General features: G+C 47.3%; 1 protein-coding gene across 1 annotated transcript; it reads right to left on the bottom strand.

The window, feature by feature from the left end:
- Positions 1 to 18,535: 18,535 nt before the first annotated feature.
- Pfdn4 (prefoldin subunit 4) lies at positions 18,536 to 27,186 on the bottom strand. Its single transcript, XM_052184415.1, has 4 exons — positions 27,111 to 27,186; positions 22,004 to 22,111; positions 20,907 to 21,047; positions 18,536 to 18,933 (listed from the first exon to the last, which is right to left on the bottom strand). Exons 1-4 carry the CDS (start codon positions 27,132 to 27,134, stop codon positions 18,802 to 18,804), a joined length of 405 nt encoding a protein of 134 aa, XP_052040375.1. The 5' UTR covers positions 27,135 to 27,186; the 3' UTR covers positions 18,536 to 18,801.
- Positions 27,187 to 27,685: the final 499 nt, after the last annotated feature.

Below are 27,685 nucleotides of genomic sequence, written 5' to 3'. Positions count from 1 at the left end.
CTTTGCCCACGCTGGATGTTTCTACCCGAGGTCCCCAAAATTATATAATCCTTGAATCACCCCAAGTAAAGTTAATAATCTGCCTCGACATAGCTGGTCCCAGTGTCGTCATTACTGTAAATACTCACAGGGCTTCTGAATGCCCCTCTAGCATCTCTGCTCCATTTGCCCTCCGGGTCTGATATCAGCCAACAATCACCAGGGGCAGGGAGAGTCACAATTACTAAACCCATGATACCATATAATATGAAGCCTGTATCTAAATTTTTCTCACCTTTTAAAACAATATTTTAATTGTACTTAAAGTGTGTACAAGTGTGTGTAACTGTGTGTGAGTGTGTGTATGAGTCTGTGTGTGTGTCTGTGTATGTGTATGTGTGTATCTATATCTGTGTATGTGTCTGTATATCTGTGTATGTGTGTGTGAGTATGTGTATCTGTGTGTGTATATGTATGTGTGAGTGTATGTGTGTATGAGTGTATATGTGCATGGATGTGAGTGTGTGTGTGTGTGTGTGTGTGTTTCATCAGAGGACAATTTGCTGGAGTCAACTCTTATTCTCGAGACTGAGCTCCAATCTTCGGGCTCGGCGGCGGCAAGTGCCTTTACTTCTGAGCCATCGCTTTGCCCCTTGCTTGGCTGTCTTTTGCACCCAATAGTCTTATTGCTCTAAATATCCTATTTGTCAAAATTAGTGAGTTGGCAGCTCTGTGTCATTCTCACAACTCAGAAAGAACGTGGGGAAAAGGAGAACCTCCTTTATACTGTGAAATCCAGGGTTATAGCTGCTGGGCCCCAGGACCTGTGGCCTTGCCTTGTAGATGTGCTGAACCTCAAGGCCTTCTATAGTAACTTAATGTGCTCAGAGACGCTTGCCTTCCATCTCAGTCTCAGGAAAATCCAGAGAGCCATGTGCATGTGTGCTCCCGTGAGCACAGCACCTGCCTCACAGACGCTGGCCGCTAAGTTAACTTACCCAGCAAGTACCAAGGAGTACCTGTGACAGCCTGGTCCTATTATGGATTAAACAAAGAACTCATCATTTAAGAGCTTTTCCTCACTGACACTCAGTGAGTTAAGTGCTTGCTGAACAAGCATGAAAAACTGAGTTTGAATCCCCAGCACCTATTCAAAAAACTGTCAAGTGTGGTGGTGCGTGCCTACAATGCCATTGGGGAAGCAGAGATAGGTTAACCAGCCTAACCCAACCACGGAGCTCCAAGCTCAGTGAAGACTGACTGAGGAAGACACCTGACACTTAGCTCTGGTCTCTACACACATTCAACGTGTGTGCATATGCACAAACCCGTACACACACACACACATGCACCCCAACCTTCATACATTAAAAGAGCCTTAGTTCTATAGAACTTAGATGCTGACAGAAACAGAGAAGACAATTAGTTAGCTTGTGTGTGAGGCAGTGACACAAAGCCAGGGATGTGGCTGGACAGGGTGACCGTGGAATGGAGTTTGGATGAAGCCAGGGATCGAGCCTTGTGGCTCAGAGGGCATCCTAGGCAGTACATATGGCACGTTAAAACTCTATAGTGGGAGGTACAGTGGGAGTCCAAGGAAAGAGGGGGCTTTGGTGGCAGGAGAGAGCACGAGAAGAGAAGGATCTAGTAATGAAGTCAACCTGCGAGGCAGGGGCATACCATCTGGAACGGGCTAACAAGCCCCTCCTCGCTGAACCAGGCAATAATATTTAGACTCTAAGTCCTTTGGCCTTCATCAAACTTACCCAGTTCTGCCATCGCAGAGGGAAACTTTGCCACAGGTAATATGTAAGAGAATGAGCATAGTTATACTGCAATAAAACCTTGCTTATGGGAGCAGGTGAGATTTGGCTCAGTCTTCTGCCCTGTGATCGAGGGTTTTATAAGACCTGGTAATTAGCATGGATTTAATTAGAAGCACAGTTAGAAGCCACTTGACAATTTTGAGCAGGAGAACAATATAATTTAATCTGCGTTTTAATATGACCAGGGCTGTTCTTCCGTGCACTGTAGAAAGGCAAGCTCAGAGGCCAGAAGACAAACGGGACACCCAGGAAGCTGCGATGGTTAATTCCGATCAACGACATCATGGAACTTAGAATCATACCAGAGGTGAGTCTATTTGAGTTTCCAGAAATGTTTAACTGAGGAGGAAAGGTCTGCCCTCTGTGGATGACACCATCCCGTAGACCTGGGTACCAGGGTCCCACAATCAATAAAGAGGGGGAATGAGCCAAGCACCACAGTGCATCTGTTTCCCAACTGAAGATGCAGCATGAGCAGCTGCCTCCAGCTCCTGCCGCCAGGATGGACCGGAACCTTAAACCATGAGGCAGATCCAGCTCTTCATTTTCAAGCTGCTTCTGTCAAACTTTGTCAGGGGAACAGGAAAATAACTGGTACAAAAGCTAGGCATGTCCCAGGCAACAGAAGGTGTAGCTTTGACAAGATGGCGGTGCATAGCATAGTGAAGAGCTGTCATAGCATTGGTTAAGGATCAAATGTGGGCTGTTGGAGAAAGAGCAACTGTCTTCTTGTTAAAGGCATGAGTGTCAACTTCTGGGACGTCATAGGGTGACTGCCAGAGTTTGTTAGAAGAGAAACTTGGAGTGGCATCCCCCACCTGTGGTTCCATGGCCAGGGAGACAGAGACAGGCAGGCCCCTGGGGCCCGCTGGCCCACCAGCCCCGCCCACTCGGCAGGCTGTAGGTCAGTGAGAGCTCTTGTCTCATAAAGCATAGGTAACAGCATCAGAGAAGGAGCGTTACCCACGCAGACATGGTGTACTGATGGCACGGATGCGAAAACACGCAGCTGTGTTTAGTGAGCTTGAGCCAATGACTTCTTGAGGTACACAGCTAAATTATGTGAGTTTTTAACTCCTTTATTTCTTAAGGAGTATCATCCTGATATTAAAGACTTTTAGTGGCTCACTGTGGAAGTCCTGTCTTTGTTGCTCTGTCTCGGCCTTCCTGCCCATTTCCAGGATGGTTTTCAGGGCACCTTGTATAATGATAGCAGGAAAGCCACAAACACCCAGCTCCGCCCTATCTCCCTTCCTGACTGCTGCTCAGTTGCCCCATTCTATAATGGTTTCAAAGCACTGTCTGCCTCCCCTTCTTTCCTTCCTTCCTTCCTTCCTTCCTTCCTTCCTTCCTTCCTTCCTTTCTTCTTTCTTCTTAAATTCATTTTAGCTGGAAATTACTTTGTGTTTCCTAACAGCTCCTTGGCATTTTAAGCTCAGTTTAAGGGTTTTCCTTCAACTTTAATGCATTTCATAGGAAGGATAAAATGAAGCAATCTTGCCAGCTTTTATGAATAATTAGTGACTCAGAAAAGAGCCTCGAGTTGGTGGGAAATTTGGTGAAGTGACAAAAATACGCTGAAGTCTATACTTTGATGCTCTTTAAAGAATTCATCACAGACTAATAATAGGGTGTGTTAAAGGAACCATCAGACTGACGGCAAAATTGTTTCTCAGGAAACAAAGTTGGCCTGGCATTTATAGCAACCCCTCTAGAGGCTTAAAGAACAAGAAAAAGAGGAAATTTAATTTTATTACTTCCCTGTGCCCAATAAGTAATGAAGCCCAAAAGAAAGATGGGTGTGTTGGCAGGTGCCCTCACATGTGCATGCACTCGCACATGCATGCACATACACACACACACACACACACATTCTCTCTCTCTCTCTCTCTCTCTCTCTCTCTTTCTCTCTCTCTTTCAGAAAGTATGACACATTTTCTTTCACTCTCTAACACATAGAGGAATGAGTCACTTTGGGCCACTCTTACCCTTTCCTTGAAAAGTCTATTTCTGAATAAAGTCAAAAACTGCACTAAATGCAATAGTGGGGAAATGGGGGTGGGGGTGGGGCTCTCGAAAACCATTTATGTGACATGCTGTCATGAGGATTTCAGACGGAGGTTGGGGATGGAGGGAGGCTCTTCCTCAGGCACAGTGACAAATCAAAGTTCTTTTTTGAGGAGCAGTTCCCCCTGGGGAATCAATGAGTTGGTAGGGCTTCCTAACAGACCGTGAGTATTCTCAGGCATGGGTGACCCCAAAGAACCCACATTGAAAAGTCTACACCAAGCATGGCTGATGGCTGTTAAAGCCATCGGCTTCTTCATGTCTTTTTAGGTGGGTCCCCTCCCTCTGGTCACCCTCAGTCTATCTACCGTAGCCCCTCTTGGACATAAAGGCCATGTGCAATCAGGGCAAGAATGAGAGGAATGGTCAGGGTCCCGTCACCTCCCCGTCACCTCCCCTTCCTCTCGGAGACACTCCACAGGCCCAGCTGGGGCGATGTTTTTCCAGTGGACACAGCTGATCTGATGGAGCGGGTGACCTTTGGGTTCGGGGATGATTCTGTACAACGCACACTCACCACTCTGACACCGCCTCTCCCTGTGTAACTCCACACAGCAGTCTTGTGGGATCACTTGGCCTTCCCGCAGCTGCTTGATAGTCTGTGTCCCTTCCATTCACTCTTAAGATGTTTTCCACGTAGAAAGCTGTAAAGTGCGGAGCTGCAAAGTGCAGAGGCACACTGGGGAGGTGGTTACAGAAGTATGAGGACCGGAGTTCTGATCTCCAGAAACCATCTAAATGCCAAGCAGACGGGCAGATGCCCGACCAGCACAGGAGGCAGACATGGGAGATCCGGAAGTAAGCTAGGCCCGCCAGATTGGTGAGTCCTGGGTTTGAATGGGAGATTCTGCCTCAGTAGAAGGTGGACCAACCATGGTCCAGGAAAACACTCAATGTCAGCCTCTGGCCTCTACAGGCACATGCATGTGCAGAACACTCATGTCCATCCACACACATACAAACACACATATAGACGTTAAAAGACAAATGAATTAAAAATCACTTCTTCAATAGGTGAAGAATTCCCAGCTGCTACTTTGTCTATTCCTCAAAAATAACCAGGAGTCTCCAAATGTATAAAACCCTTTACAAATGAAGTAAATACCAAGCTTGTAGGAGTTTTTTTCTCAAATAGAGGGAAAAATAAAATCAGTTTTGTTATCTAGAAACAGGGAAAGAAACCAATTTAGTTTTGAAAATAATAGTACCTATGTGGAGCAAAAATGATTGTTTTTTAATCCTCAAAATACTTGCCTTATAGGTTAGAATCCCTCTGTCTGCTAAGAGTCCCCTTAGCAAAGATACCTGACAGACTTACGGACGGTCTTTACATCCCATCTCCAGCTCTCCCTGATGTCCCCACCCTGTGTCAGCCTCTTAAGGGTTGAACTTAATGGCTTGCCTTTAGTCACCAGCCATGCTGGAGGTGAGAGATGCCATGGCTTTTAGATCAGGTGACAAAAACCTGTGGCTTCCAGACTTTTGCATACTCTCTCTCCTCTCCCTTCTCCCTCCTCCCTTCTCCCTTCTCCCTCTTCCCTCCTCCCTCCTCCCTTCTTCCTCCTCCCTTCTCCCTTCTCCCTCCTTCACCCTCCCTCTCCCCCTCTTCCCTCTCCCTCTATGTCATGGGACAGACCAGCGCAGAAGGTCCTATTAGCAAGCACTAGAGTGAATCTTCAGAAATCTAACAATGCCCACAACAACAAGCTCCGTCCAGAGCCTATTCTGTCTACTTAGAAGCACTAGATAGCCGCAGCCCGGCAGACACCTTCCCCAGCATCTTAGGAAAGACAGAAGAGAGCGCTCTCAGCTCAGCTGTTCCCAGAGACTAACCTACACAAGCCTCCTGACTTTTCTTGTTCCCGGCTGCCAAAACTCAGGGAGATTTGTTGGACCTCCATAGTTAACTGATGCAAGGGGTCGCAGAACTCCTGCTGTGACGTCTAAGTTGTGCCTACTGTACAAAGGCTCCAACGATGAATGGTAGGAAGCTCAAGTGTAAATGTTCATGTTCACTCAGCGTTCCCAGTGTGAGCGGATGTTGCTAAGGTATTCATTTTCCTTGGATGCCAAGGACTGATCTCATTGTTGAGATAGAGACATGGAAGAAAGGAAGCTGTAAAGACACTTTAAAGGTTAAATGAGGAAGCTACAGTCAATTAGAAAGTCAACATTTCTGCAAGAGGCACATTCCCAAGAAAAGCAGTCAATTCTTATATACACACACATACGCATACACATATATATACACATAAACATATGCATCATATATATCATATACATCATATATATCATATTATATATCATACATCATATTATACATCATATATATCTACATCTACATCTACGTATACGTATACATATACATGGATGAGGGCATGCCACAGCTGCCATATGGAGGTCAGAAGATAACTTGTTGGAGTCAGCTGACTCCTTCCATGGTGTGGACCCCAGGGATGGAACCTGGGTCATTAGGTTTGGCAGCAAGCTCCCTTACATGCCAAGTCAACGTGCTGGCCCTACATAAGGATCAAAAGAGAAGATCCCAAATGATGCCAGACTCTCACTTTCTCTCTGAAATGGACTGCTGGACAAGCGTGTGTCTATCCAGACTTCCCCAGTCTGTAGCAAACAGTCCTTGTGAGTCTCACTGACTCGAGTCCGGCTTCCTGCTTTAGTCTAGGTTCAGTGTGGAGTAGAGCTCACAACCCAAGCTTATGCAAGCAAACCACCCTAACTCCTTAATAATCCACAGACATGCAGACAAGTGATCCAAGCTAGTCCAATCAGAACAAATCTCTAGTTTCTCCAGGAAGACAGTCGTTTTGAATGTTTGCACCTGGATTGATAAGCAGAAGTGGCCACCAAGACCTTCTCTCCACAATGACAGAAGAACTTGAATGAAGCCACAGGGTTCTGATGCTTGTCATCTAGGAAGGAACCAGCTAGCTGCCAACGGAAGGAGCAGATCCCTACAAGACCTCTCAAGCTCTGCCACCAGCCCAAGGTCCAGCCCTTCCCTGCCCGGCTGGTTATCCATGCCAGTAAAATTTCTTCTGCGTTTCAGCCAGTAGAAGGAGGAAGTTCTGCCTGGTTGTTTGCCTAGGTCACATTCAAGTATCTTCCTATCTTTAAGATGATGGCTATTCCGCTAGTCAGATACCTTGAAGAGTTCCATTGACACCTCCTAACATCTTGATTATAGCAGGAGTGTAAGACCCCCCACAAAACCAAGGGCACCCCAGCACCCCACACCTTGGAAGGCGACACCCAAATCACTATTAAGAAACGGTCTCGATGCAATAACATGAGGATTTCTTTATTCCAGAATTCTGGGTTCCACAGCCGTATACCGAGCAGAAGTAGAGAGGACTGTGGACCCCGAGTGCCGAATTGAGACAGCTTTTATAAGTTTACAACAAAGCCTGTGAATCACAAACCAATCATTCCTTAGCATCGAGAGCCAGCGAAGTGCGAGCCAATTGATTTGTACCACTCCATAGTTTTAGGCCAATCAGTTTAAATTATCGGAGCCCGCGCTCAGTGGACCAATTAGTTTCCTATTGGAGTCTATAGCTGTGTGAACTCCTGCATAGGGGTAATGGCATAAGCAGTTTACAGAAGCAAGATAAGCTTAGTTCATTTCCAGTTACCTTGTGGGTCCAGGATCACCTATTCAAGGCCTTTTTGCCTGGTTCTGAACAAAGGGCGGGCTCTGGACTGTGACCTTTTTTTTACCTAGTTTCTAACAAAGAGCACAAAGAGCAGGCTCTGGAATATGAAGTTTTGGGGCTCCTTAGAAGGATGGAGTTAGGCTGTATTTTCTATCCTTTCAGGAGATGCTGCCAGCAGCCAATGCAGACATGAAAGAATGAATATCCACTAAGACAACCATGGTAGCAGCAGCCAGGCATGGAGCAGCGACTGTGCACAGGGTTCTGTTGACATACATGGTATCTTGTTATGATCAACCCCCACTCCCTCTTTTCCTTATGTAATCAGGAAAGTAGTTATAAGGCAAATTCTAGATTTCAAAATCTGAGGTTTAAGTGGTATTTCTGCTCCTTTCTACCAATGAGATACTTTTCAAGGCATCTTTTATTTATTTTAAATATTTATCTTATGTATGTGAATGTTTTGTCTTCATGTATACATGTGCACCAAATGTGTGCTTGGTGTCATAGGATCTTCTGAAACAGGAGTTACAGATGACTGGAGAACCAAACCTTGATCCTCTGTAAGAGCAGCAAGTGTCTTTAACCACTGAGCCATCTCCCCAGCCCCTTGCCCATGTGATCTTACTTAGACTCTCCATGCATCAATTTCCCTGTCAACTCGGATGAAGCCTCTGTCCTCAGAGCTGTGAAGAGCCAGGGATGGTATCATACACCTGAAATCCCAGAGTTCCACGGGAGTGCAGGAGGATCTGAGAGTTCACGATTATCCTTGGTAGCATAGTAAGTCTAAAGGCTAGCCAGAGCTATCCCCACATACACCAGCTTTTGTTGTGCAAACTTAGCTGCCCAATTTAAAGCTATCAGTTAAATAAGAATGACTACAGCCAATTACTGGGGAGAATAGAGAGAGGTGGAGTTTGTGTTACCAAGACAATGAGGAGATAAAAGAAAGGAAGAGGAGGAAGAGGAAGAAGAAGACAGTAGTCTCCATCGAACTTTGGAAGTGATGGGCTGGGAAGACATGACCAATCTAGATCGACCCGAGGACAGGGCAGTAGAGCAGAAATAACCCAGGAAAACTCAAACAACGAGTATTTGAGGAGCACAGCTGGGAGTTAACAATCTAGCGAATAGAAATAGAGATTAGGGGCAATCCCCTAGTGATTGCGCAAAGCTAAATGAATAAATAAATCATAGTCTGAGTCTCATTCATGAAATTAAAACTGGTTCTGTTTGTCTCTTGACCACTATGGGCCTCAGTTCTCCTTTCTCTAAACTTGGCATTATTTAAAAGCACCAAGTTCCCCCCAAGCCCCAGCATGATTCTGAGAGACCCCAAACTTACAGAGAGCACACCCGAAAGCCACTCTGGACTCCAGAAGGGATCGATCTATGGGCTCTTCTCCGCCTGCGTTTGTTAATGCCGCCTCCTGTGGCCTTTGGTGCTAATAAAAGTCTTAGTGAAGAAAGCAATCGGATGCTACACTGGGTTCCCCTCCTGGGACACGTGAGGGGCCTTGGGATTCAAAGGGGCCGCTGTGGCCATATACTGCTTTTGGGAAGGTGGGAACTTGAGTTTCCAAAATTTAATTGAAATGGAAGGATTTTATTAGTTTGCCTGCAAGTGTCAATAAACACTGGTGCCCAGCAGCCGGTTCCCTGCGAGGCAGCAGCGGTGCTGTCACGAGGTTAATAACCTCCCTGCTTTATGGACTGACAGGCGGACCCTCTCGGACTGCCGTGCAGTTTGTTTAGATGTTTTCCTGACCATATTTTCAAAAGCTCTATCTGCTACTTTTTTTTTTGAACTGCTTTCATTTTGAGCATCTTCGTAATAATCTCTTTGAAGTCACCATGGCGTGGCAACTGAACGCCAGAGTTAACAACACCCTGATGATGCTTTTTCTTTAAAAAAAAAAAAATCCCTGAAATGTTTATTTAAAGGGACCCGCCTTTAGACACAAGATGGAAACATTGTTGAATAATGCTGTTTGATCGAAGGTCTGAGATAGGCAAGATTTGATTTACTTTGCAATTAATTGAAAGGATTTTTGTCAGTGTGCGTGGACTCCCACGGCTGGTGCTGTCTCTTTTGGAATTGCGAGGTGTCGCTGGTTTGGGCTCTGGAACCAGGAGCCGCTCGTTGTCTCTTCCCTGCTTCCCACTTCTCAAAGCCTTAACGTTGGATGATTTGATAACGGTTGAAATCTGAGAGGTTTCACATGCACAGTGTGGTGTTTAGTGTCAGCTACATATTCCGGAGTCACGTGGGGAAATGGGCGCCTGCGCATGCCTGTTGGGGATTATCTTGATGAGTAATTTGAGGCAGAAGACCTCTTCCTAGCGGGTGGCACCATTCCTAGCCTAGGATCGTAGACTATGTAAAAGCAGAACTAGGTAAATGCAGAACTGGAGCAGAGAAGCAGGAATTGCTCTCTGCTTCTTGACTGCGGATACCTGTCACCAGCTCCCCCAAGCTTCTGCCACTATGACGTCTCTATCGGAGCTGATTGTGCCCTGGAACCGTGAACCAAAATAACCCCTCCTTTCACTTAATCTTCTTTTGTCAGAGAATTTTATCATCGCAACAGAAAAAGGTACAATGGCGGAAATAAACGGAGAAGTCAAGCTTCTCCTGACCAGAGATCTTACAACCCAACGTGGCAACAGCTGCCCAAAGTCAAGAGATTGTTTCCTCCTGGTAATGGTCCGGGTTACCTGGTTACAACCACATCCCCAAATGCCAAGGATCGAAGGAAGGGTGGTTTTAGCATTAAACAAAAACCCCTCTTTTATAGAAGCCAACAACTTGGTTATTAAACCTGTGGAGTAGGTATAAACTATGGTGGCCTAGAAATGCCAGTCACCTACAAGTCTCGGAGCTATCACATACTGTAGGGACAGGACCGAGGATGGGGAAGTAAGAGACGATGGAGTCACGTGATGAATCCTGCGAATCGGACCCCAGAGACCAGCATCAGAGTAGAGATCTGAGTGTATTAGCCAGCGCATAAACTTATATACAGTGTTCCAACCAAACCCAAGCCCCCAAGTCCTCAGCCAATCATATCTCACCACACCGCCACCAGTGACTCAGGAGCAGAGGATTTGGGGGACAGGGAAGATCACCACCTTTTAGGACTTCCGAGAAGAAGGGGAAGTGGGCACCGCCCCAGCCTCGGTTCCTTTTGCTCTGGCGCCAGTGTTCCGGGAGCCATCTTAGATCAAATGTCGCGTAGGGCAGATCGGGTCTCTTGATGAGTCGCTGGAGCCTGTGGCGCCTCGCTCTGCATCCCCCTTTTCCTTCACAAGGTTGATCTCCACAACCCCCACAACTTATCCAGTGTGTTTCATTCTTAATTTAAACGAGCTCCAGGCCTACCAGAAGTATCCGAGTCAGACTGAGCAAAGCAAAACACGATTCACTCCGTTCGTTGGTTGTGAGAAGTACCGCAATTGTCCGACGCTCGTGTCCGTTGCATGGCGGTGGCATGTCTGGGTATTGTAATCACCTGGTCTCACAGTCTGTGGAGCAATGAAAGCCCTCCGTTCTTGACCTTTACAGGAAGCACGTTACTGCCTTTCAGCTCCCTTGGTTTTGGTGCGAGTAGCAGTTGTAATGTCGAAACTAAGCTGCATCTTACACTTGCTGATTGTCCTGCGTGGGGCACATAGCTGTCTTCACACGCATGGAATGTAGACTTTGATTTTTCTTGGCACTAATTTTAATAACGGTTCTTACACACTTTAACCTCCCTTCTAGCCCACCACCCACCAGAGGTAGTGGAAAAGAATGGTTATTAGGATACGGGGGAAGTGAACCTGTTTAGAAATTGTTCTTTGGAGCAACTCCCATCTCCATGGTCAGGAAATCAGCAGTTCGGTTCGTAGGAATCATCAGCTCAATCCACTGGCAAACACTTCATGGATACAAGAAGCGGTCCAGTTCTGTAGTGTAGGGATAGCAAACAGGACTCAGCCATGGTGGCACGACCTAGCAGAGACAGCCAGGCCCCAGGTGAATTGTCATGAGTCGGCAGAAGGAACCAGGAACTCCAGGGATACCAGGAGAAGGTCTTAGCTGTAACTCTCTCAATGAAGTGAAGATGAGAGATCAAAAGGCGTTGCAAAGCTAGCTATGCAAGCAAGCCCCTGGCACTGTCCACTGAGTCGTATTCATACTCCCTCCAAACATCACGTGTCCTCCCCGGATCTTGCCTTATCATATGAAGTCATGACAAACAGAGCTCAGTACGCAATGGAAGGCGAACCAATACACGCGCGTCGTTAGCAAGCAATCCTTCATCAAACGCCCTTTCATGTGCTTGCTTTAGCAGAACAGCCTTTCAGCTGTGTCTGCTTCACTGAAATCTTCCTTCACGTGTCTGCTTTATCGAAACGTCCTTTTGCCTGTGCCCACTTTTGAGATGTTCCTTCACCTGTCTGCTTTAACGAAACACCATCCGACACAATTCACTTTCCAAAAGAACCCTTCAGTTTCCACTTGAGGGATCCCGTGCAGCACCCATATATCATTTACAATTTCTCAGGGTACAATTTCTATCCAGTTCCTGTGTGTTGGTTTTCTTTTAAAGACTTCCATAAAGAGCTGCAAACATCCCAGTAGCAAAGAACTATTTAAATCCCACGCACAAACACCATATAAGCAGGATGAGGGGTTCCGTCTCACCCATACTTTCTCAACATCTTCCTGTAATAGTTCAGGCTGTGAGCAGATAGGTAATTACCATCAAGAGAACACTTGTTCTATGTCACAGTCTCTGCCTATTTAGATTGACACCAATAAACTATTTACCCTGAGAGTAGACTTGGGTATTCTACAGGGAGCCTGAAGGTGTGGCTCATTATTTACACGAGGACTATCTGGATTCTAGAATTTTGTAGTGTTTCATTAATTCTCCCTCTCTAATTCCATTCTATATCAGATCAAATTGGACAAACCACCAAAGCAAGGTTATGAGTCTAGCATCATGGAGGACTATATACAAATACCAAATTTTCCACAGGACTCAACTCCGAAAGGAATATTGGTTCACAGGGCAATGGTGTTCTGCATGGCTTAACAGACCTTAAGACTACACAGAAGCTGAGGGAGACGACACCAGTCTTTAGTAAGAGGCTGTTTTTAGTGGCCTCAAATGCTCAGTTCATTAATTCCCAGCAACCACATGGTTTCTCATAACCATCTATATAATGAGATGAGTAATAACATCTATATTAATCATCTGGCCTGCAGGCATACATGCAGCCAGAGTGTTGTATACATAATAAATGCTCAGTTCCTGTGTTGGAATGGCCCTTGGTTTTTGTTTTGTTTCTGTTTTTGAGAAAGGGCATCATGTAGCTCAGGCTAGCCTGGGACTCCCAATCTGAGAGGGAGTTCCTACCTCCTGAGGAAGTGGAATATAGGTGCCACCACATCTGCTTTGTATTGTTTTAGCCCCAAATGCTACAGGATTAAGAAATGAAGCAGGAAATCTAAGTGGTTAGTGACAGGTGTGCTGGTGCATAGCTTTATAATCCCACTCCTTAGGAGGCTCTCACACAGCCCTTCAGCCAGATTATGATGGGAGCTGCATCCTGGGCAGGAGGACAGTAAGAAAAGACTCAGTGAGGTCACACAGAGCCTTACCAGGCCCAAGTCTGCGCCTGCCCCGCAGTGTGGGCTGTGGAAATGGCCTCTCCAGTTCTCTGAAAAAGTCAGAGTCTCCTCATCTGAAAAAAGGAGGGCTGACATTGAAACACAACAATGGCAGGCCCACGTCCTAACTTAAGACATAGAGCATGGGGATTATTGAAGATTCCTGTTGTTTCTTCCTTCTCCTTCCGTCCCCTTTCCTACCTTCCCCAGTACTTAATCCTCTGGAAAAAAGCTTGTCTTGGGGTTTCTATTGCTTTGACATAACACCATGAACAAAAGGCAAGCTGGAGAGGAAAGGATTAATTTCAGCTTATTCTTCCAAAGAACGGTCCATCACTGAGGGAAGTCAGGACAGAAACTCACACAGGGCAGGACCCTGTAGGCAGGAGCTGGTGCAGAGGCCATGGAGGAGTGCTGCTTACTGGCTTGCTCCCCATGGCTTGCTCGGCCTGCTCTCTTATAGAACCCAGGACCACAGTGGGCTGGGCCCACCCCCTCATTCACTAATTAAGAAAATGCTGTCCAGGCTGCCTGCAGCCTGATCCTATGGAGGCATTGTTTTAACTGAGGTTCCCTCCTCTAACGCATCTTTAGCTTGTGTCAAGTTGACATAAAACTAGACAGTACAAGGTTTTGCAAAAATTAAAAAATATACCTAATGTCTGTCGTGCCCAGGATAGGATTCATATGACCACTCTGTTTTCGTTTCCTTTTGAATTCTTATTTATTATTGTAGTGGTGGGTGGTTGTGATACAGCAGATGTGTTGACGGGAAAGGGCAACTTTAGGGAGATCCTTCTACCACAGGATCCCCGGATCAGACTAAGATTGTCAGATCTGGGTGGCAAATGCTTTCCCTGCTGCCCCATGGTATCCTTTCTTATCCCTGGTTATGCTCGAGTTCCCTGGCTGTGCTCCTATTCTGGCTGTGCTCCCATTCCCTGGCTGTGCTCCCTTTCCCTGGCTGTGCTCCCATTCCCTGGCTGTGCTCCCTTTCCCTGGCTGTGATCACATTCCCCTGGACTTGTGCTCCCTTTCCCTGGCTGTGCTCCCATTCCCCTGGACTTGTGCTCCCATTTCCTATCTCTGCTCTCATTCCCTGTCTATGCTTCCTTTCCCTGGCTGTGCTCCCTTTCCCTGGACTTGTCCCTGCTGGCTCCCCTGGGTCCTCCCACCTGCTCCATGTCTAACTTTCCTCTTCGAATCATGTAGATGTGTCCCTTCCAGCCCCTTTCTCTATTGTTGAACTAATAGACCCCAAGAAATTGGAATTCTTGGCCAAGCCCGAGGACCCGAGTTCAATCCCCAGGGCCTACATGGTGGAATCAATAAATTCCCCCAGGATGTCCTCTGACCTCCACGTGCACGCTGTGGCCCAGACTCTCTCTCATCTCTCTCTCTCACACACACACATACACTCACACATACTCCCTCACACACTCACACACACACAACACACTCACATTCACACACACGCACTCACACACACACACTCACATACACACTACACACTCACACATTCATTCACACACATACACACACACACACACACAGAGGCTAATTATATTTTTTAAGAAGAAATTGTAATTTCCCAGGAGTTTCTTGCTGGGGAAGGGAAAGGCTAAGGACCTGGTGCCAGCCGGAGTGAAGGCTTGTCTCTGGGCGGCCTCCTCAGGGAGAGATTTCACAGGTTCTGACCACTGTTACACCCATTGCAGGGAAGACTGGACTGAAGACAAGGACAGGTGGACTGGTGATGTGCAGGACTCCCGGCTGTGTATGCCTCCCAGCTTCTGGTAAGCCCCAATCCCCACATCAGGCAGGACTCTGAAGACAGGCCCCATTGCTCTCTTTCTGATGCGGCTGCACTGACTGTGTTTCCTTTCCCTGCTTTCAAGAATCCATGAGCATTGTTTCTTAGGGCCGCCAGGATCCAGACCTTTGTAGCTGAAACTTTAGGGTGATCCTTCTACCACGGGATCCCCGGATCAGACTAAGACATCATTCTGAGGAGGCCCTTGTGGCCCTCACTTTGCTCATCAGTTTTGAGACAAATGCCCAAGGAATTGGCGTTTCCTCAGGAGTAGCATGCCAGGAGAAGAATGCGGAGGCGGTAGCCTGTGCCTACCAGTGGGAGTGCTTGTTTCCTGGACCAGTTTCCCAAAACTGCCACAGCCTGCCTGACCACCATGCAGGAGAAACCGGAGCAGAGGCAAAGAAGGGTGGATGAGAGGCAGTGTCTTAGAGTATCACTGCTGTGAACAGATACCATGAGCAAGGCAGCTCTTAAAAGGACATTTCATTGGGGCTGGCTTACAGGGTCAGAGGATCAGTCCACTATCATCATGGCGGAGAACATGGCAGCATCCAGGCAGGCATGATGCAGGAGAAGCTGTGAGTTCTACATCTTGATCCACATGTGACACAGTGGGAGTCACTTGAGCACAGGAGACCTCAAAAGCCCATCTCCACAGACACATACTTTCTCCAACCAGGCCACACCTCTTAATAGTGCCACTCCTTATGCCAACCCTCCAAACTCAAGAGTCTGGGGTGGGGCGGGGAGGAGAGGGGCAAACCTATTCAAACCTATTCTTGCTGTTTCAGAATCACCCCAGGCCTGTGTCTTAGTCCATTTGTGTGGTTAAAACAGACTGCCTGGGCAGGTGATTTTTCAAGAACAGTTTTCCTTCCTACAACTCAGGGAGGTTGGGGAGCTCAAGGGCACACAGCCAGCATCCAGAAAGACCTTCTGCTGTGTCACCCAAGGAAGGCAGAAGACAGTCAGGGGGGATCCGTCGCATCCTATAGCAAATCCTTAGTTAACACTGACCCGTTTCTGAGGCAGAGCCCTCTCCTTGTCTCTTGGTTTGGCTTTTTTTTACATTTTATTTTTAATAATGTGTATGTTCGTGTGGTAGGAGGTATTTGCACCAGTGTAGGGTATATGTGCCCTCAAAGGCCAGAAGAGGACTGCAGATTCCCTGGAGCTCAAGTTACAGGTGGATTCAGCCACCCAGCAGGGGTGCTGGCTCCAGTGTGAGGGCAGTGCTGCCTCTGGCTTTCAACCACGGAGCTACCTTTCCAAACCCTGATTTTGACTTTTTGAGACAGTCTCGCTGAATAACTCAGGCTAATTTGGATCTCACTGTATCACCTATTTCCTGACCACCACCACCACCACCACCACCCCGCCCATTTCTAACTAAAAGCTTGAAAAAGAAAAATCCTTGTGAGAGTCTTTTGCTAGAATCTTTCTGCAGCAATTTAATCTTGGCTTGGAATCCAGGCCTAGTGGTGCAAGCCTTTAATCCCAGCATTTAGGAGACAGAGGCCTGTGGATCTCTATGAGTTCAAGGCCAGCCTGAGGGCAGCCAGAACTAGAGACCCCACATTCCCCACCCCCACCCCGTTTCAAAGTTTAACAAGTTTGCCCCGAGGTTGGAGAGGTGGCTCTGTGGTTAAGACTGCTACTTTCACAGAGAACCTAGACTTGTTTCCACACACTCACATGCCTTACAACTGTCATTTACTCCTGCTCTAGAGGACCTGACGCCCTCTCCTGGCCTCAGTAGGCACTTGCACTTAGGTCTGCCTGTAAGCCAGGGTGGGTCACACACAAATTCAAAATAAATCTCAAAATGTGTCTTCAAGAATTTTAGAGATTATCTCTTCGTCTATCTTTAGGCTTATTTGCAGACTCTTACCAAAAGTATCGCATTGCCGAGCTTCTCCTCGAAGGTTAACAATCTTCTAAAATTATATTAATACTGAAAGTAGCCTCCTTCCTGGGATCCTTCCCCGGCTGCTCTGGCCTACCAGCGCCATCTGCTGGGAAGTTAATGTAGAGGTCTTCCAACTGCCAGAACCGGCTAGTGAGAGCTCTCCCACACAGGCCCCGGTCAGCAGCCCTGCTTGGGGAGGTTGAGGAGGCCCAGCATCGCTGGGGGAAGTGTATCAATCACTCACTGTGCGTAGGAGAGAGCTTTGAGGGCTTTGAGAACGAGTAGCCTCCCCCGACTTCCGGTTCAGTCTCCCTGCTGTATGCTTTCAGAAAGAGCTTTCTGCTGCCATGATTCCCCACCACCACCACGATAGGCTCTAAACTCTTGCGTCTGTGAGCCGCCCTGGTCAGCTGTTTTATCATAGCAACAGAAAATTAACTAATACACATGTCTTTTAGAGGAGGGAATGAGAGCGTATACCCACCTCAAAAACAAACCAAAAAAAAAACCAACCACAGTTGCCTGATTTCTACATCTTTATCAATTTAATGACAACGCACTAAAAATCTAAAACTAACTTATTAAAAATGTAAACATGTTGGAGCCAGCAAACGGCTCAGCAGTCAAACCTGAGCTTGCATGATAACCTGAGCTCAACCCTCTAAACCTACACAGTAGAAGATAATCCGTCAAGTGAACCTCTGACATGCATACCTCCACACATACCCATACACAAATGCTTTTTTAAAAGAATGTAAGCAAACATTTCTTTCCATAGACCCCAATTTCTAAAATGGGTTTTCCTGTTTGGATGAAGACTGACATCAATCATTTGGTCTAAATATTACCAATATCCATAACACCGAGATAATGTGTTACATAGGCCTAAAAGCCCAGCTTAAACAGATACTGTTAGGGTTCTGTCTAAGCTCCACTCCACAGTTACCTGGCAACAGCCAGGTGTGCCTCTCCCTACAGTTACCAGGCAACAGCCAGGTAGGTCTGGCCCACTATAAAGGGGGCTGCTCACCCCCTCCTCGTTGGAGGTCCCAACTTGCTTCTTGGTCATGATGTTTGTGCAGGAATAGAAACCCTAAGACAAATTAGCTAGAAAGAAAACCTGGGTTTAGTTCCCAGAGCCCAAACCCAGTGGCTCACCAACAGGGCCTGTGCCTCAGTCTGGAGCCATGGGCGCCAACACACAGTACACAGATTCACACACAAACACAGTACACAGATTCACACACACACACACAGTACACAGATTCACATGCACATACATATACAGGAATAAAAATAAATAAATCTTTAAAAATAAAACAAAAAGACCCTTCTCCTTGTGGTAAATACCAGCAGCTACTTCACTACATTTTATCAGAGAGAGAGAGAGAGAGAGAGAGTGTGTTCATGTGGAGGTCAGAGGACAACTTGAGGAAGTTGGTTCTTTCCTTCTCCGACGCAGCTCCCAGAGATCAAACCCAGCCCGTTAGACTTGACAGTCAGCACAGTTACCCACTGAACCATCCACTTGTCTGACACGACGGCTTCTTAAGAATGTAAACCGAAAAAAGAACTCTAAAATAATAATATAGAGACAAAGACTGTTTAACCGATTTTAATAACATGACATAAAGCTCCTAAAATGGATACAATCATTATGCAAAATACATACATGAATACTGTCTTCTTTTAAAAATATAAAATAAATAAGCAAGACATGTGAAAATAGGCGTTTCCATTAATTAAATGAAAATTTTTAAAAAAGAAAGTTTTCCTTTTGTTTCATTTGGAGAAGGAAAATTATCATTTAAGACAATATTCAAGTTTATTAAAACAAGGTTTAAAAAAAAAGTATTACAAAATGTTTAGCTTTCATCTGCCTCAAGGTTTATGTTGCTGCCAAATTTCGCGTATAACTGCACTTTGAGGTCGGCTAACACCCGCTGGATGGACGCCACTCTGGACTCTAAGGCATCGATCTCTTCTTGCAACGCTTTCTGGAAAAGAAACAGTTTAAGTTAACTGGCTTCAGCTGGATGACCTGTGAGTACAGAGTCTGGAATAATGGCAAGAATCTGAGATAAAAAACTCTAAACCGGTCAGGAGCCAACACCAGCTTGGGGCGGGGGAGGGGGCGGCAGCTGCATCTTCAGCCTCTGCTGAGATTTGAACTTGGGGCCTCGAGAAGAGCAACCAGGGCTCTTAACGTCTGAGCTACACTCCAGCTCTTATTTTTATGTTTTTATTTGTGTGTGTGTGTGTGTGTGTGTGTGTGTGTGTGAGTGTGGGTTTGTACATGAGTGCAATGCCCTGGAAGTCTCAAGAGGCTGTCCCTGGAGCCACAGTTACAGGAAGTTGTGAACCACCTGATGTGGGTGCTGGGAACAGAACTTGGGTCCTTTGGAAGATCAGTCAGTGTTCATAACCACCGAGCCATCGCACCAGCCCCTTCTCACAGTTTATTAGATGTAGATTTAATCAGTGGGAAGTTTTGTTTTAGAAATCTGAAGCAGAGACTATCATTTTAAGTAGCAAAGCTAACGAAGCAACAGTATTAGGGCAGCTGTGAGTTCTCACACACTGGGTGGCACACGGGGTTAATATCACACACCTCTCTATGACTAATGCAGTCTGACCCCATGTTTCATGTAATAATTAAAAAACAATCACTGGCTAGGCACCAGCCAGTGGGCTCCGCCTCTTCCCAGCCAGGTGCACAGCCCGAGATGGAGACCCCAAAGCTTCCCCTTGTCAAGGCCTCTCCCACCAACGCTGGTTCTGCCTCAACAGAGCTCCGAGACCTCGGGGTGTGCGCTCACCAGCCTGCGCTCGCTACCTTTCCCCTGGAGCTCAGTCCTTTCCCATCTTCCCTTCCCAAAGCCTGGCCGAATTCCGCAGGCTAAGTTCTTTCCCTCTGGCTCACCTGAGCCGCCATGAAATGGAAAGGACCAGACAATCTTAGTTTAGAATCAAGAGACAACACAACCGCTGGGCGCAGAATCTATCTCCCTAAATTCATCAACTATTCTGCTAGAAATGTTGTGGTGGCTGATCCCGGTGGATCCCAGTGGATCCCGGTGGATCCCGCCAGAGCTGACAGTGCCCAGCCTACATCTCATCTTCCTTGCTTCCGCCTCTCTGTCCAAAAAGGCGAGTTCCCTTCTCCTGTGTTCCCTTCTCCTGTGTACCCTTTTCCTCTCTGGGACCCAGAAGGCCCACCTCCTCCTCGCCCAGTGATTGGCTTCTTGTTGTCTTTATTATCTAATCAGTTAATTAGGGAAAAATTCCGCTACAACCCCAGCCACGATCAAGCTTCTTGATCAAGTGTTGAAGGAACACAAGTCTCTAAACCTGAACCAAGATCGCTCATTGAAACATCACTACAGCATAATATCAGAATCAAATTAATGCTAATAAGGCCGCTGTAAGCAAATCAATGCCCGTCACCACATTACGATGGCCTCAAACAAACTCTACGACAGTCGTGTGCTGGAAGCCTGTGCTGCCCCAGATCAATGTGTGAGGTGAACGAGCGTCCGACAGAGAACATGCCCCTCACACAACCCTGGCTGGCCTATGTGTGCAGCGGTTACAGAGATGTGGAGGGGAAGAGGAGGAGAGGGCCCTAACAGAGAAGCAGGCTTCCGCTGCCAGGCCAGCAGACAGCGCAGATCCTGGGTTCTCAACCTTGTGAGCGGAAGCAACGCTCCAGGGACCAGGTGACCACGGTCATGGGCCATTTGGGGAAGCCTTGGCCTCTGAGCTTCTGCTCCCCATTCTAGTTGTGCTCTTGAAGGACTGCAATTTGGATTTACTAAAACCGCCCCAGCGGAGCACTCAGGGACTCACCTGTCAGCAGAGCCTCGCCCATGGGTCCCCTCCACCTGTAATTATGCATTCTTTATAATGATACACTTCCCTCCCAAATTGAAAACTGAATTCCACTGCCCAGGGCAAGAGTCCCACATACCTTTGCATCTTCTAACATCTCCTGGGTTTCCTCTTGAGAGTGGCTAATGAAGACGTCTCCGATCTGGTACGGGATCATCAGGCAGTCGTCATCTGCAAGCATGACGTCATCACAAGCGTCCTCTAAATTCTGGAGGTGTTTCTACCAGGAAGAGAATAACTATGAAAACATGCTCAAGATATCCTCGCAGAGCCAAGAGAAGGCTCTTATGCAGGGACCTGGGCTCTCTGGGGACCGTGTATAGCAGCTGCTGTGAGACATGGAGACGTGTCACAGGGACTCACTAAGGAGCCAGCTCGACACCCTCTCTTGTCTAGATAGCTTTATAATGAACCGAGTCTCTTTTCTGTGGTGACCAGCGGGTGTCCACAGCCTGTCACTTCTCCTCATTTAACAGTTCCCCACACTGTGAATCCAGTCACCCCAGAGAAAGAAAACCAAAGCATCAGAAGATGCACTTCCCCCTCTGCCTTGCTTGCTCTAGAGGGTGTAAGACCGAAATACGTCCACCCCGTGCTGTGCACCAGAATGGGGTCCCCAAGAGAACTACACGAGAGGAAGCTGAGTACGGGCCTCAAGAGCTACAGGACACTCAGTATCAGCAAGTGTCCCCAAGTCTGCTCCAGAATCAGTAAACACAGGCACAGTTTTACCCGCAGCCATTCTCAGGCATGCTACAGAACTGCACCGGGAAAGCCCACACTGTACCTCTCCTAAGGACACAAATGTCTTCTTGAGCTGGGCTCGGTTTCCCACACCTCAGGCACCTATAACCATATAAATTAGGAGGCTGAGGCAGGAGAATTCTGAGTCTGAGGATAGCCTGGACTACTTGATAAATTGTAGGACAGTTTGACAAAGGAGGATGCTGTCTCAAACCAACAAACACAGACTCTGTATTAACTAACTAGACAGTGTCACCAGGGGCAAGGAGCCCATGAGGGAGCCGACAGCTGCTGACGGTCAGGTCTGAGGGACAGTATGGAGCTGACAGCTGCTGACGGTCAGGTCTGAGGGACAGTCTGGAGCCGACAGCTGCTGACGGTCAGGTCTGAGGGTCACGGTACAAACTTAAAGCAGAAGTATGTATCCAGTACCTTCTTCACTTCTATTTCCTCCTTTAGCTCTGTGATTCGACTCGTATTCCGAGCAAACTTGTTTATTTTTTGCTGATCTTCAAAAGTAACATTGACATCTTCTGCAGCCTGAAAAAGATGTTTAAATTTTGTAGAATTTGGGTGGAGCAGTTACACTCTGGTATCTTACACTGTGATGCAATAGCCAAGTACGCCACCCATCCTAAGACAGCCGAGGGGCACAAGGCTATAAGATATCACAAATGTGTCACACGATTTGCTCACGACTCCACAATCTTTCCCATTATTCTATAGGATCATTCATGAGCAAATGTTTGAAATATAAAAAGTAATTAGTAAATGTCCTAATAATAACAATCTTTTTTAAAAGCTGGCCTTTAATCCTAGCACTTGGGAGGCAGAGGCAGGCAGATCTCTGAATTTGAGGACAGCCTGGTCCTCAGAGCGAGTTCCACAGGCAGGGTTACACAGAGAAACTCTGTCTCAACCAAAATGATAATGATAGTGATAACAAAGAGCCACTTGCTCAAAAGGCAGAATTCCCAGCTGGGACATGTTTCCCCAAGATATCCCCAGCAAACCAACTGATCTGTGGTCAAACGACCTTGGTGACTGTCTTGCAGAGATTGTTTCTGAGGTAAAATGCATATGGGCATACTATGCGGATAAAAATATGACCATTCCTCCGGCTTTCAATCTAATAAGCTGTCTAGGTCACCACACGTGTCGACGGCTCTACTCCATACACTTAAATTCTGTATTTACTTTAATGTTGAGAATTCACTATGGGGTGATGAAAATTGAGTTTCATATTTAATATTTGATATTAAATCTGCAGACAAAGCTGACTGTTTAGACAACAAGGCATCTATAAAACAACAAAAATGGCTAACCCAGCCTGAGGTCCTACTGCATGCTAAGAACTCTAACCCTAGCGTCTTATGGGAGTACCACCAATATCACCGCTTTATAGAAGACTAGAGGCTGCAGAGTTTAGATAATCTGGCCAAACTACACAGCCAGTAAATGGACAGGCTTTGATTTTAATGCAAGCAGTCTGTGTCTAGAGTCAAGTATACATATGCCTGTAGGTACAAGAGTTCCTGTTCAGCCAGAGGCCATGACTGAAAGTTCTTACATTGCTTCAATATACTAGAAAAGAAAATTAAATACTGCACATTCTTTCCAGTGTCTTAGTAAAGAACAAGTGTACTTGACCACACCTGAAAGGACTACAAACAGGCCCTACTAACTGACATGATACACCTCTCTGCACATGAGGCTGAGGCAGGAGGATTACCAGTTTGAAGCTAGCTTTAGATGCATAGAGAAATCATGTCTCCAAAAGCTTGTGGTACTGGAGAAATGCCCCGTGGCTAAGAGCATTTCCAAAGGACCTGGGTTCAGTTCTCACGACCCACATCAGGTGACTGCAACCCTAGCTCCAGGGAACTGAGACTTTCTTCTGGCTTCTGTGGTCACACGCATGCACCTGTGTGCAAACACATTGAAACACATACATAGGCACACAGGAACACACACATATACTCGAACAAGAACTGAAGCTACATTGATATATAATAACTAGATATTATAGATAATATACCATATTGGAATTAATAAACAAAGGTCAGTAAGAATGGCTGGCTCTTCTGCCAATGGCAGAAGTAAGTTCACAGATCCGCATTCCACCCATTCCTGGTCTCCTGTAAGCTATGGCGTAGTGTGTACACACAAACTTCTCCACGGGTTGTAGGGTGACCCGTAGTCTCAAGAGATGGCTCGGTGGTCCAGATAGAGAGACAGGTGTTGGAATCCAGGCCTCCCCTTCACTAGGCTCTCATCCCAACAAGCAACTGCGCATGCCCGAAGGTTGACAACTGCGCATGCCCGAAGCCTGACAACTGCGCATGTCTGCAGCCTGACAACTGCGCATGCACTAAGTCTGACATCAGACCTAATGCGTGTGCTCAGAATCCTCCCCATCATAGATGCACATCGCAGAGCGATCAACACTGAGCAGCACAAGGAGCAGCAGCAGACACACAACATACACAGAGATGGCAAGACCTGCATCCTATGAGAGTTATCAATCTCCCAGAGAACCTTGAAGACGCCCCGCTTACCTTGGGAGTTTACAGAACCCCCAAGTCCTAGAATGCTTTTACAGATGTATCTGTCACCATGAGGACTTTAAGGGCAACTGAAGTGAGAGGCGGCTCCAGCAGGACCTGCCTGACAAGCAACAGTAGCGAAAGGTTTCTGAATTAGAATCTAAATTATGATGGATTAGACTCAAAAATATTTTGACTTCAAAGAGCGCTGGAAGTCGGCTGTTTTCTCTTTTTCCGAAGCAGGCATTTCCTGATATAGCCCTGCCCAACAGTGGGCACTTGGTCCCTGGGACCCAGTTCCTTGAAGTGGCTTTTCTCCTAGGGTTAAGACTATAGTCGGAGGTGGTCCCCAGCAGTAGCTAAGAAACTGACACCCATGATCCTGAGGGGCAGAAGCTCCCAGAACACCTCTTGTTTCTTTCTAAGGTGCTAGGGCTTGGACTGCAGGCCTGCACATGCTGGCCAAGCAAGCCCATACAGCTCTACCCCGCCCCACCTCTACATTCCCTCAACTGCATTTTGGCAGGAAGGCAGTAACTTTTAGCTGTTGTGCAAGGACATCAAGAAGTTGATTTAGTCCCCAAACCATATGCGAACTAGGCAGACACTGAAGGTGTCCAACCTTTTGACACTGTGACATGACGCCATCCACAAACAATTTGGGCGACATTCACAGCCATCCTGTGAATGCTGCAAGGTGAACATGCCTGGCTTGTTTATTCTCTGGAACGGGTCTTAGCAGCTTTCAACAGATTTTCAAAAAGACCTAAAGTTCAGAGGGCAAGCGACTCCTATCTTGGGCAAAGATGGGTGCATAAAGACTACTAAGGGGTTATTTTCTACTGCTCAGGCAGGAGGGAAGGAAAGGCAGGATGGACTCCAAGCCAGGCATGTGGAACTTCGGGTAATTTGTACAATTCCCTGGAGCCAATCCTGATCTTACCATCCTTGCAGGGACGGTAAAATGAGTCTCAAGTGCGCAGGGCCTGGGTATGCAGTATCCCTTCAGTAAAGGAAAGCCAAGCACTCTGCCGGTTCCATATTGCTTCCAAAGTTCAATAAGTAGATTGCTTGCCCAGCACATGTAACGGCCTGAGTTTCATCCCCAGCACTGTAAAAAACCTGCAGACCAGCAGTCAGGAGGTGGAGGCAGGAGGATTAACAGTTCATCTTCAGCTGCACAGTGAGTATGAGGCCAGCCTGGGCTACTTAAGAAATGAAGAATGGCAAAAAGGATCACTGTAGAGTTAAAGGAATTCGGCTAGTTGTAAGAGTCGTGACTTGCTCCACATTCAAGAAGAAAGTAGACTGCCCAGACCCTGACTACAGCCTGGTCCGAGTAACATCTTACGGGACTGTAAGAGGAAACAAGCCATCTCTATTCCAAGTTCAGGTACTGTGAGCTGGGTCCCCAGCCAAAAAGCTCTCCACAATTTCAGTTGACAGTCAGATAGATCTCTAAGAGTTCCAAATCAGCCAGTGCTACACAGTAAGACCTTGCCTCAAAAGAGCAAAACCAAGGACAACGTCTATCATGGAACTGAACAGTGTAACTGACCGCTGAGGGCACAACCTAACAAAAGTGGCAAAATGAACCTGTTCCTACTTGGCCAAATCACCATGGCCCCGGACTGTATGTGGGTGACAGACCAGGGTGAGGGACTCATTCTAATTCCGAAGCCTCCCCAGGCTCAGCAGCCATTCACTCTTAATGAACTGGAACCAGAACGCTGACCATCATCCTTCGGTGGTCAGAGACTCTGACGGTGTGGTGCCAATAGTGAGAACACAAAGACATTCTAAAGGAGTCTTACGAAGTGGAGTGAAAGCAGCTGTCTTCAGTCAGGCACCTCTCATCAGAGACAGACAGGCAGACACAGACAGACAGAGAGCCTGAGAGAGGCAGAGACAGAGACACAGAGAGACAAAGACACAGACAGACAGGAGCCTGGAGTGCAAATGCTCTTTAAATCCAAGCTTTTCTTCTGCACTTCAGTTGCCTCTTCAGCGAAATACGAATAAAAACAGAATCCCCCAAAAGGTTTACACAGAAGATCGAAATAAATGGCCTGACACCAGGAACTGTACCGACCATACAGTGAAGCCCCAATAGTTATCAGCTGTTTCCTTGTTCGTTCTTTTTCCCCCTCTGCAATTCTTTTCCTATATTTAGATACACCTGCACATCTGGAAACACATTTAGGTTATAAAAACCCACGTGGAAGTTTAGCTTACGCTGGTGGCTCAACGTATGATAAAAGGGTTGCCAAGCCGTGTATACTGCCTAGCATGCATGAAGCCCTGGGTTCACCCCAAAGCCAGGTGTTGTGGCAAACACCGGTAATTTCAGCACCTGGAAGGTGGAGGCAGAAGAGTCAGAAATTCGTGCGCACACACACACACACACACACACACACACAAGTCCATGTCTTTATAAAGTGGGATAAAACATGACACCGAAGCCCATGAGCAATGTCGTTTTAAAAATAATAAAAAGCTGTAATTTGGTCAAGCAAAACCACCAGATCCAGCCTTTTACCTGATGTGTCACCAGGGAATGGCTAACTGTAAAGTGTGCGGGGCAGGGTGTGGGGACCCGTGTCCTCCCTGGTGGCTAGGGAAAGCCCGAGAGCCACCGCACTCGCTCGGGCCGACTCCTCTCAACCTCAATTAATCACTAGGTGCAGGGAGCGTCGACGGACACGGGCGGTTCAGGGCGGAGCACGGAGGTGCGGCGCCGGACAACATCCCGGGATGCAGAAACCGATCCCGTGCCGGAGAAGATGCACGACCCTGGGCAGGTTAGGCAGTTGCCCTGACGGCGAGACGAGGGAACAGGAGCACCCCGAACCTAGCACGGGCCCCGGCACTGCGCACCCCGGGGCCCCGGCCCCTCAGATACCTCGTCTCCTCACACCCCGGCCCCCAGCGCCCCGAGTCTCCTCGGACCCCCCGACCCACGGCTCCTCGGACCCCGGCCCGGCCGCACTCACCGCCTTCTTCATGGTGGCCGCCATCTTGGACTGGACCACTGGGCGCGGGGGGAGACCAACCGGGCGCGCGTCAACCCCCCGGAGGTCCCTCTCGAGCCCTGCTGGGACAAACTTCCCTAAACCACAGCAATGTCTGAATACTGCTGCCATCTATGTCTCTGACCTATGAATTCCCAGAGCAAGGACTCAGGGAAAATCTATAACCTGGAAACACTTGGTATCTTCCAATTAAAGGGGCAGGCAGCTGCTCTCTCGGCCGGCATAAATACCAAACACGGGCAATAGTCGGGCCTGAGATTCCAGCTATGGCCAGTAGGGGGAGCGCTGGGTACCACCCAGCTGGGTGGACTGGGAGGCTTAAGAAATTCTTTTTCCATTTATTCCAAAACCTAGACAGAAGCTAGGGAGCCTGCAGGCGTGGCTTCGGCTCCATTGGTAAAATATTTGCACACGAGAATGAGGTTCTGAGTTCAGTCTACAGCCCCTACCACATAAAAGCCCAGTGCTGGCGAAGTTACAAGCCTCTCTTGAAGTTGGCCTTAGCTTGTATGCCACTGACCACCAAGGACACTAGG

This window comes from Apodemus sylvaticus, chromosome 5 (assembly GCF_947179515.1).
Source record: "Apodemus sylvaticus chromosome 5, mApoSyl1.1, whole genome shotgun sequence".
Taxonomy (NCBI): Eukaryota; Metazoa; Chordata; class Mammalia; order Rodentia; family Muridae; genus Apodemus; species Apodemus sylvaticus.
Note: the sequence above shows the minus strand (reverse complement) of the source record. Positions and strands in the feature narration are given on the sequence as shown.

Coding starts and splice junctions, on each gene's coding strand:
- Pfdn4 (XM_052184415.1), bottom strand. CDS start 27,134: ATGGCGGCCACCATGAAGAAGGCG. Junction 22,112..27,110: donor CGGCCACCATGAAGAAGGCG/GTGAGTGCGGCC, acceptor CATCTTTTTCAG/GCTGCAGAAGATGTCAATGT. Junction 21,048..22,003: donor AGGAAATAGAAGTGAAGAAG/GTACTGGATACA, acceptor TCTTCCTGGTAG/AAACACCTCCAGAATTTAGA.